Source organism: Panthera pardus, unplaced genomic scaffold (genome assembly GCF_024362965.1).
Source record: "Panthera pardus isolate Hobbes unplaced genomic scaffold, ASM2436296v1 HiC_scaffold_13, whole genome shotgun sequence".
In the NCBI taxonomy this organism is placed as follows: domain Eukaryota; kingdom Metazoa; phylum Chordata; class Mammalia; order Carnivora; family Felidae; genus Panthera; species Panthera pardus.
Window position 1 is genome coordinate 137,072,627 of NW_026526688.1, and position 11,610 is coordinate 137,084,236.

The window sequence follows — 11,610 nt, forward strand, 5'->3', positions numbered from 1 at the left end:
ATGGAGTTACATCAAGCTAAAAAGCTTCAAGTGGAGGAAACCACCTACAAAATAAAAAGGCAACCTACAGAATAGGATAAAAATACTTGTAAATCATGTATCTGAGAAGGGGTTTATATTCAAAATATATTTTAAAAACTCATACAAATCAATAGCAAAAAAAAAAAAAATGTGATTAAAAAATGGGCAGAGGGACTGAGAGACTGAATAGACATTTTTCCAAAGAAGATATACAGGCCAAAAGGCACATGAAAAAAAATGTTCAACATCACTAATAATCAGAGAAGTGCAAATCGAATCCACAATAACATATCACCTCATACCTGTTAGAATGGCTTTTATTAAAAAGAGAAGAACTAACAAGTGTTGGTGAAGAGGTGCAGAAAAGGGAACTTTCATGCACTGTTGGTGGGAATGTAAATTAGTACAGCCACTATAGAAAACAGTATGAAGGTTCCTCAAAAAAACAAACAAACCCACAATATGAAGTTTCCTTAAAAAAAAAAAAAAAAAAAAAAAAAATAGGTGTCCCTGGGTACCTTAGTTGGTTAAGTGTATGACTCCTTGATTTCAGCTCAGGTCATGATCCCAGGATCACGGGATCAAGCCCCATGACGGGCTCCTCTCTGAGTGTGAGGCCTGCTTGAGATTCTCTCTCTCCCTCTGCCCCTCTCCCACTTGTTCTCTCTCTCTCTCTCTCTCTCTCTTAAAAAATAAAAAAATAAAAAATAAAAAGTCCACCCTGTGATCCAGCAATTCTACTTCTGGGTATTTATCCAAAGAAAATGAAAATATTAGTTTGAAAAGATGTGTAAATTACTATGTTCACTGCAGCATTATTTATAATAGCCTAGATATGGAAACAACTTAAGTGTCCATCAATCAATGCATGGATAAAGAAAATGTGGTATGTAAACACAATGGAATATTATTCAGCCATAAAAAAGGAAATCTTGCTGTTTGCAACAAGATGGATGGATCTTGACGGCATTATGCTAAGGGAAATAAGTCAGAGAAAGACAAATACCAAATGATCTCTCTTACAGTGGAATCTAAAACAAAACAAAACCAAGCTCACAGATACAGGGATCAGATTGGTAGTTGCCAGAGGCATGGAAAGGGGAATGGGCAAAATGGGTGAAAGAGGTCAAAATGTACAAACTTCCAATTACAATATAAATAAGTCATGGGGATATAATGTACATCCTGGTGATAATAATACCGTGTATTGCATATTTGAAAGGTGCTAAAAGAGTAATTCTTAAAAGTTCTTACCACAAGAAATGAAATTTTGTAAGAATAAAAAACAGATGTTTCTTTGAAATTAAGAATATCTATCAATAGCCATTAAATTCCATTAGAAAAGTGACGCATTGTTTCCTCCGTTCCTGCTAAGATGCTCAGTCCTTCTGAGGAATCTAATGCCGCGCTGGGGTGAGGCCCTCATCTCATCCTGAGACTAGCACTAGCACACCGGGAGCCCCAGCACCAGCTCGCTCAGTGCTCAGTGGTCAGTGCTCAGCGCTCAGCACTGGCTCATGACTCTTTTGCTCAGAACTTGCTTAGCACTTGCCCGCTCCATGGCCTCCGTCTTGGGAGCTGGCCAGGAGCAACTCCGCCCTCATCCTGCAGAACAATGAGGTGATGGTGATGGATAAAGATCAATGCCCTCGTTAAGCAGCAAGTGTGAATGTTGAACCTTTCTGGCACGGCTTGCTTGCAAAGGCCCTGGCCAATGTCAGCATCAGGAGCCTCATCAGCAAGGTAGGGGCTAGAGGACCCGCCCCAGCAGCTAGTGCTACACCACAGGAGTTCCCGCTTTTTCCACTACTGCAGTCCCTCGCTGTGAAGGAAGTGGAAGCCAAGAAAGGAGAATCAGAGGAGTCTGATGACATGGGCTTTGGTCTCTTTCACTATGCCTCTTCTGTAATCTGTTCAATAAAAAGCTGAACTCTTAAAAAAAAAAAAAAAAAAAGTAAAACATGAAAGCCAGTAAAGATATTTGTAATCCATGGATTTGTAATCCGTGTTATTTGGCAAAAAAACAAAAAAACTAAAACCCTCCTATCCAGAATTTATTTAAAATGCCTGTAAATCAGTAAAAAACAACCCAATTAAAAAACAGACCAAACGTTTAAATAGGCACTTCACTAGAGATAATATGCAAATGCCCAATAAGCATACTAAAAGGTACTCAACCTCAATACTCATTAGGTTAATGCATATTATAAGCACAGGAAATACCGTTACACTTCCACTAGAATGAGTAATATTAACAACACTAACAAACCTGAGTGTTGGTAGGGATATAGAAGAACTAATCTCATCTATTCCTAGTGACTGGGTAGTGACTGGGAAGGGACATGAGGGAACCACTGGGCATGCTGCAAATATTCCCCAGCTTGTTCTGGATTAAGTTGTTATATATGTATGTATGTGAGAAAACATATTGGTCTCTACTGTTAAGAGTAATGTACTTAATGCAATGTACTTTAAAATATATAGGTATCTGTATACACGCATATATATATTTTTTTATTTATTTTAAAAAAATTTTAATGTTTATTTATTTTTGAGAGAGAGAGAGAGAGAGACAAAGCGTGAGCAGGGGAGGGGCAGAGACAGGGGGAGACACAGAATCCGAAGCAGGCTCCATAAGCACAGAGCCCAATGTGGAGCTCGAACCCACGAACCGTGAGATCATGACCTGAGCCGAAGTCAGACGCTTAACCGACTGAGCCACCCAGGCGCCCCTATTTTTATATTTTTTAAGTTTTATTTATTTTGAGAGAAAGAGAGTATGTGTGTTGCAGAGGGGCAGAGGAAGAGGGAGAGAATCCCATGCTTGTCAAAAGAGGAAACACTAGCACTTTGGAAATAAGATTACTAAGGATCATCTAAGGAAACCAAAAAATTCTGAAGCCTTTGTCATAGACAGCTAGGTAACCCACAGGCGACTGGCATAAGGAAATGAAAATCCTCTCTGAAAGATTACATTCTAAGCCTCCAAATGTTTCTAAAAGTATATTTTTAAATAACTTGCCCAACAAAGATTACAAGGCACATGACAATATGAACTAGAATCAACAAAAGCAATAGACAATAGCAACAAGCAGGGACTCCAGGTACTGGAGCTATCAGAAAGACTATAGTACAATTATATGTTTACAAAGGTAGACTCAAGCTTTAAAGTTTCAGCAAGTGTGGAAGTTGAGAAACTCAACAGAAGACCATAGAGGAAGGGAAAGAAAAAAAATAATTACAGAGAGGGAGGCAAACCATAAGAGACTCTTAAATACATAGAACAAACTAAGGGTTGATGGGGAGTGGGTGCGGTGGGGAAAATGGGTGATGGGCATTAAGAAGGGCACTTGTTGGGATGAGCGCCGGGTGTTGTAAGTTATGAATCACAGGAATCTATTCCTGAGCCAAGAACACATTGTATACACTGTATGTTAGCTAACTTGACAATAAACTATTAAAAAAAAAAAAGTTTCAGCAAGAAACTGAAAACCATAAAAAGTGTCATTTGAAAACAGAACCACTGGGATGCCTGGCTGGCTCAGACTCTCAATCTCAGGGTGGTAAATTCAAGCCCTGTGTTGGGCGTGGGGCCTACTTAGAACAAAAACTTTTAAAAACTGGGCGCCTGGGTGGCTCAGTCGGTTAAGTGTCCGACTTTGGCTCAGGTCACAATCTTGCGGTTTGTGAGTTCGAGCCCTGCACTGGGTTCTCTGCTGTGAGTGCAGGGCTGGCTTCAGATCCTATTTCCCTCTCTCTGTCTGCCCCTCCACTTGCACTCTTTCTTTCTCTCTCTCAAAAATAAATAAACATTAAAAATTTTAAAAATATATTTAAAAGAAAAAGGAACCACCAAAAACTATAGAATTAAAAAATACTATAACCAAGCTTCAATATTCAATGACGTTCTGAAGAGCAGATGACACTTTTGAAGAAATGATAAACTAGGAGCAGGTCAGAAAAATCTACCCAGAATTAGGGGCACCTGGGTGGCTCAGTCGGTTAAGCATCCAACTTTGGCTCAGGTCATGATCTCACAGTCTGTGGGTTCAAGTCCCACGTCGGGCTCTGTGCTGACAGCTCAGAGCCTGGAGCCTGCTTCAGATTCTGTGTCTCCCTCTGTCTCTGCCCCACCCACATGTTCTGTCTCTCTCTCCTTCAAAAAATAAACATTTAAACTGAGGATTGATGGGGAGTGGGAGGGAGGGGTGATGGGTATTGAGGAGGGCACCTTTTGGGATGAGCACTGGGTGTTGTATGGAAACCAATTTGACAATAAATTTCATATATTGGAAAAAAAAAACATTTAAAAAAATTTAAAAAATAAAAGAAAATAAAAAAATAAAAATTCTACCCAGAATAAAGCACTGAAATGGTAAGTACAGAAGACAGAGTAACAGACATAAAGGTCCTAGTAAGAGGGCCTAACTAATGGGGATTTCACTGAAGTCCTAGAGAAGTAAACAGAATGGGACACAGGCAACATTTGAAGATATATAGCTGAAACATCTCAGGACCATGAAAGAATCTAATCTATCCAATTCAACAACTGCAATGAAGCACAGCCAGGATAATGCAATATTTACAAACAAAAACAAAACAAAACACCACAATTCTTTAAAAAAATTTTTTTAATTTTTATTTATTTTTGAGAGAGAGCAAGAGAAAGTGTGAGCGGGGGAGGGGCAGAGAGACAGGGAGACACAGAATCTGAAGCAGGCTTCGAGGGCTGAGCTGTCAGCACAGAACCTGACACAGGGCTCGAACTCACGAACGGCAAGATCATGACCTGAGCTGGTAGGATGCTTAACCAACTGAGCCACCCAGGAGCCCAAAACACAATCCTTTCACCTCTCGTATCTATGCCCTCTTGGAATGTGAGTTTGTAGCTCTTCACATCAAGAGGTAGAGTTTTTTTCCCCACCCTTTGATCTTGGCTTGTTTTGATTAATAGAATTTGATAGAAGTGAAATGCTTGTTCTGAACCTAGACAGACCTCAAGAGGTCTTGTATGTATCCTTTTCTCTTGGAACACTGCTGTGGCCACATGAACAAGCTCAGGCTAACTTACTGGATAATGAAATATGTAGCCCAGTCACCTCCACTGCCCCAGCCAACAGACCGAAGCAGCACTGCCTACCTGCCCTGCAGCTGACTACAGACACATGTAGGAGCTCATGTGGAACCCAGACCATGTGGAACAGAGAACCATCCAGCTGGGCCCAGCCCAAACTGCCAACCAAATTAATTATAAGGAAAGTAAATGACTGTTGTTTTTTTTTTAATTTTTTTTTTTCAATGTTTTTTATTTATTTTTGGGACAGAGAGAGACAGAGCATGAACGGGGGAGGGGCAGAGAGAGAGGGAGACACAGAATCGGAAACAGGCTCCAGGCTCCGAGCCATCAGCCCAGAGCCCAACGCGGGGCTCGAACTCACGGACCGCGAGATCGTGACCTGGCTGAAGTCAGACGCTTAACCGACTGCGCCACCCAGGCGCCCCAAATGACTGTTGTTTTAATCCACTAAGTTTTAGAGTGGTTTATTTCACAGCAAAAGCCAAATGACAGATAAATATTAAAACAAATCCACACATGGGGTGCCTGGGTGGCTCAGTCGGTTGAGTGGCCAACTCCAGCTCAGGTCATGCATGATCTCACAGCTCGTGAGTTCGAACCCCACATCAGGCTCTGTGCTGACAGTTCAGAGCCTGGAGCCTGCTTCAGATTCTATGTCTCCCTCTCTCTCTGCCCCTCCCCTGCTCGTGCTCTGTCTCTCTGTCTCTCTCTCTCTCAAAAATAAACATTAAAATTTTTCTTAAATAAATAAAAAATAAAATAAAACAAATCCACACAGATATATCATAAAGATGTTTCAGAAAATTAAACACAAAATCTCAAAAACAGGTAAGTGCTAATATACTTAGAAGGAATAATTTCCTAAATGAGGTTGATCTTTAAGCATTCTAAATATTTCAACATAGTGTCAAGTGGGAAAGAGTAGAGGTAGACAGGTATTCTAGCCCCCCCCCCCCAAAAAAATCACTACCTAAAATGTAGTCCAGTTTGGGGAAAATAATATAAGTCCAAAAGGTACATGTGTTTAGAGTTTAGGGCTATGAACCAAACAGATAGGATATATCATGGCCTTGCCACTAGCTATGTGGCCTCGAGCATATTTCACCTCTGTACTTCAGTTTTCTCATATGTAATGTAAATATTACTTGTTAAGGATTAAAATATGTAAGCAAAGATGTAAACAAACATAACACTATATGATAAGGAACTTCACTCTTGAGATGGGAACCACTAAAACTTGTATGTGGGAATAACAAAGAACCAGAGAATCTGAGTTACAAGGGGCCCTGGAGATTATACAGTCTATCCTCTAATATGTGTGTGTATCCTCCATTTTTTCACATTTTTTTTTAATGTCTATTTATTTTTTGAGAGAGAGTGAGAGGACGAAAGGGACAGGGGCAGAGAGGGGGACAGACAGGATCTGACGCGGGCTCTGCACTGTCAGCAGAGAGCCCGATGCTGGCTGGAACTCATGAAAGGCGAGATCATGACCTGAGCCGAAGTTAAGACGCTTAACTGACTGAGCCACCCAGGTGCCCCATTTTTTGACATTTCTATTCCACTCTATTATTAGAAAGTTCTAATCCAAAGTCTACCTCTGTAAGATAGAGGAGTCTATTTTCTTTTCTGCAAAATAGCCTTTCTAATAGTCAAAGAAAGCTAAAAGGTCTCCCGTTACTCTCTTTTCTCTAGGCTAACAGCTTCTTGTAAAATGAAATGTTTAGACTCCAAAGGCTTGCTATCCTCTTCTGGGTACCTTCCTTATAGAGAACTGAGAAGGAAAAAAAAGGCCCTATTCTACAGAATTAACAGAACAAAGACCTATAATCTATAAGATCATACTTGTCCTCAAAGAGATCACATTCCAACTGAAAAAGCAGACAAGTAAACAAACAATTAAGTGCTATGGTAGAAGTAATTGCCTGCCACTGGGTTAACAGCAACTAACCAGGTACTTGAGGGTAGTTATGAATGTGTGATGGTGGCTGTTTAGAGAAGGCTTTTTGGAAGAAATAACATTGCAACTGAGTTTCAAAGAATTAGTAGGTTTTAGGGGCGCCTGGGTGGCGCAGTCGGTTAAGCGTCCGACTTCAGCCAGGTCACGATCTCGCGGTCCGTGAGTTCGAGCCCCGCGTCAGGCTCTGGGCTGATGACTCGGAGCCTGGAGCCTGTTTCCGATTCTGTGTCTCCCTCTCTCTCTGCCCCTCCCCCGTTCATGCTCTGTCTCTCTCTGTCCCAAAAATAAATAAAAAAAAAACGTTGAAAAAAAGAAAAAAAAAAAATTAAAAAAAAAAAAAAAAAGAATTAGTAGGTTTTAGCCAAGTAAATAAGACAGGCTATCACAACAGCTACCTATTCAAATGCTCCCTCTTCAAAGTTCTCCTCTTCTAAAGCTTTGTATGAGGATAATGAACACAATGTATAATACATAGAGAAGCAGTTTATAAAATCTGCAAAAATGAATCTCGTACGGCCAATTTCTTGCATCGACTTTAGAATGTTCTGTTAATTCATGGTTATGAGAAAGCATTTTTTTTGTTGTTGTTTATTTACTTTTGAGAGACCGAGAGACAGACAGACAGACAGGCATGAGTAGAGGAGGGGCAGAGACAGAGGGAGACACAGAACCCCTGAGATCATGACCTGAGCCGAAGCTGGACGCTCAACCGACTGAGCCACCCAGGCGTCCCTTGAGAAGGCATTTCTTACTGAAGATTGGACAAGAAAAGACGTATAGGCAAGTAGGTTAAAAATAAGCTTTTTAGAGTAGACAAACCTGGGTTTAAATATAAGCTCTACACCTTTCTAGCTATTCAATGATTCAACCCAATACTTGTTAAAGGACTACTCTGTTACAGATACTCTGCTAATTGCTGGAAATACACAGTATCAGTATTTTAGAAGCAAATGTACTCTGTCATTCCTTAACACGGATTCCTTTGTCATTCAATTCCTAACATAAATCCTAAAACTACTGACAGATTTCAAGAGTGTTTTCCTCATAGACATGTAGCTGGCAGAACTGTTTTGTTATGAAAATAATTATCCTGACATGTTCTTGTCCATAAAGGACCAGATATACCTGCAGGCAAGGCCAAGACTTTCCTCAGAAAGCACTGGCTATGAGTTATCAAGCACATTATTTATCTTCACAATAACCTCATCTGGTAGATGGTTAGAGTAATGGCCTCTAATGAATCATACTCCCATCTGCCCATGCCCCTTTGCAATGTTAACTTGGCTACTCCTCCCATAAAGAGGTAGACTCCATCTCTCCTTCCCTTGAATCTGGGAGGGTCATGTGACTTACTTTGACCTGTTTTAGAGAACTGACATTATGAGATTTCCAAGGCTCGCCTTAAGAAGTCTAGCAACTACCACTCTCATCCTTCTGGAACACTCCCTTGGCTCTGTAAGGAACCACTGAATGAGAGACCACACGGAGAAACACAGTCAGCCAACAGCCTGATATATATGAGTCCATTTTAATTCCACCAGCCCCAACTGAGCTGCCAGCTGACTCTGCACCTGCATGAGTAAGCCTAGATCTGGACCAGCAAAACAATCCAGTCAACCCAAAGAATCCTGAAAAATAAGAACTGTTTCACACCACTAAGTTTTTGGTTCGTTACATAGTAATAAACAACTAAAGTACCCTATAAGATAGGTACTACTGTTTATCCCCAATTCAGAGCTGAGGAAGTAGATTCTTAGGTTAAGTTTCAGAATCCTGCGAATACTTGAAAAACGGTATGTCTTCCGATAAATAATGTACTTCGTGTTCTTCAACATAACAAAAAAGAAAGCAAGCATGGGGGGAAATATAAGCTGAGCATGGTGAAAAATATATGCTTATTTGACTTTCACTCAAATATGTGAAAACTGCAAGTGAAAAAGGATTAAGCCAGGAAGACACATTCAACTTATTTACAACTCATGGAATAAGTCAATGTATGTATTGACTAACTGCTTTATAATAGTACCAATGACAATCTTGTGGCACTAGGCATCAGATACTGCTCTAAGTGTATGTGTGATATAAGTGTATATACATATACATACTCATTCTGTCCTCAGACAAGAATAAGTCATATTATCCTTATTTTCATAAGGAGGAAACTGCAGTACATAGTAGTTAAACCCAAGATCCATAGCTAAATTTTCCATTGATAAAACTGGATTACATATACCACCAGAGAAAAGACAGCAGAGCCTACATAAAGCACAGTCAAGGTTTCAACGGCCAGGTTAGAGCAGGTGTATCCCGTTAATACAGATCAATGTGATCTCAGCTGTCAGAATGTAAATATTACCATTAACTTGAGACTCAAACTTTAAACAGAATGCAAGTTCATTACAAAAGAACGGTGCTACATAATCTACAAAGAGAAAAGGGGCAATATCTATCTATCTATCTATCTATCTATCTATCTATCTATCTATCTAAAGAGAAAAAGGGCAATATCTACCTATCTACCTAAGATTAACACTACTGAATAACTGCTTCATGACAGGCACATGTCACAAATTTTAACGTGGAGTGGACCTAAACCTTCAACATAAAGTCCAAGAAATTCCTAAATAATTCAGATTTCTGCAAACATCACGAATCTAGACATCCTGACCGACGTAGTGAGGGCTTTCCTATGTGCCCCTGTTCAGAGTTGGTGGTGCAGAGAACCCAAAACACAAGGACTCACAGAAGATGGTCCAAGTGGTTCTGATCATGATAGCGGCCATACCTCCTCAGCTCCCGTCAGCCTCAAGAAGCTATCTCCTAGAAAACTCTTCATCAAAATCCCAGAATATAATTTTCTCTCAATCAAAAAAGAAAAAAAAAGGGGGTGGGGATCCAAAGAGAGACCAGAATTTGGTGTGATAGGCCAGCAGCAATGGAAAGAGGCACCAGGGAAGGCTAAGAAGGCCGTGAGAGCAGTCGTCTCTCATACCGTGCTTCTTAAGAAACCGGTAAGGAAGCTATCAAAGATAGAATATGTTGACAGTCACCCCAGTTCTGTTGCCCCAAGGGTTCCCTGCACCAGCTTTCTGCTGCTCCTAATATCTGCGTCCGCAGACGACCTCAGGCCCGCCCCCTTGGTCGTCAGGCCGGCTCCTGGCCTCACATCCCTAAGCCGCCATCAACCCAAGGAGAATAGGTCTGTGGGTTCCCTCTCCACCTCCCAGGCCCCTGGGAAATACTCACTTGCCCGCCAGATCTTTATGAGAGCCGCTCGAATTCATGAGCTGGGCCAAATCCTGCCGCACGGCTGCCGCCATCTTTCTTCCAGCTCAGCAGAGGCTACCGGGCCTCTCACCCCCAAAAAGAAAACGAGCGTAGTCCTCCGGAGTGCTGCTAGAGGGAACCTGAGGTGCCACAGAGTAGCGACTGTGTGGGCCAGAGCGTCCGCTAGGAGAGCCGGCTCGAGGTCCGTCCCCAGAGTTGAATGACGCGAGGATCCACTCAAGACTGAGGCCCGCCCAGGATTCTCCCACGGGCTCAGGCTCGCACGCTCCCACTTAGGATTGGCGGATGAAGTTCAAAGGCGTGTGTTGCCTGTGCAACTCCAGTAAGTGCCGGGTAGCCAAAATTACCGCGTTGTCATCGAGTTCCGCGTCTCATTTGTGGTTTACTGTTGTTCTTCGTTCTTCACGACAGTCCTAAACTTGTGCTAAAAACCGAATTATTTCTAATTCACCACGGAGTGGTACTGTTGTAAAATACAATAAAAACGTATATATTTCTTGTCCTATTTTGTACCCTTTATATAGGTTGATCATGCATCCCCGTTTGTCCAGGATGGTGCCATTTTTCATCTCTTGTCCTGGAGTGATTATTAATAACACGCCCTTTCACTGTAGAAACTGTTCCATTTGGATGTCAAATCATATGGTCACCTATCTTCATATGTAATTGTATTAATTACTCATGTATCCTTATAGAATTTCTTTCTGCAAATAAATATGTGTTTATCCTTTCCTGCTTTCCCTAAAGATAACACACCATATCATTATTCCTCTTAATTTATTTCACTTTTTTTGGAGATGTTACCATGTATGTCCAGAGAGCTTCCTCATTATTTTTTTGAACCGGAGAGTATTACATATAATGAGGGGATGTCATAGTTTAATTTTTATTGCTAGACACTTAAGTTGTTTTTAATCAATCAGCCAGTGCTGCGGTAACTTCCTACCAACAATGTGTGGGAATGCAATTTTCTACAGCCTTGCCTACAAAGGATGTCAAACTTTTGAATTTTTGCCATCATGGTATGTGATAAATAGCATGTTCCCTCTATTCAGTATGGGAAAGAAAAGAAGACCAGAACATGGAAATCCTTTAAGAAAGTAAAGTAGATATTGCCCACCTCAATTCAGATCTCAGGCTGTTGGCAAAAATTTAAGGAAAGTGGATATTGCCCACCTCAATTCAGATCTCAGGCCGTTGGCAAGAATTTAGTCATATAACCATGCTTGGCAACAGTGAGGCTGGAAATCTGATTTCTAGTTGG

General features: G+C 41.0%; 1 protein-coding gene across 2 annotated transcripts in view; it reads right to left on the reverse strand.

Moving 5' to 3' along the window:
• Positions 1 to 10,589, reverse strand: part of COPS4 (COP9 signalosome subunit 4) — a 42,153-nt gene extending 31,564 nt beyond the window's left edge. Inside the window, exon 1 of one of the 2 annotated variants that reach the window (XM_019465720.2) lies at positions 10,305 to 10,589. In XM_019465720.2, the coding sequence (XP_019321265.1) occupies positions 10,305 to 10,378 (74 nt within the window). In that variant the 5' untranslated portion in view covers positions 10,379 to 10,589. The remainder of the gene's footprint in view (positions 1 to 10,304) is intronic. The other variant, XM_019465712.2, reaches the window with a different exon arrangement.
• Between the last annotated feature and the right edge of the window lie 1,021 nt (positions 10,590 to 11,610).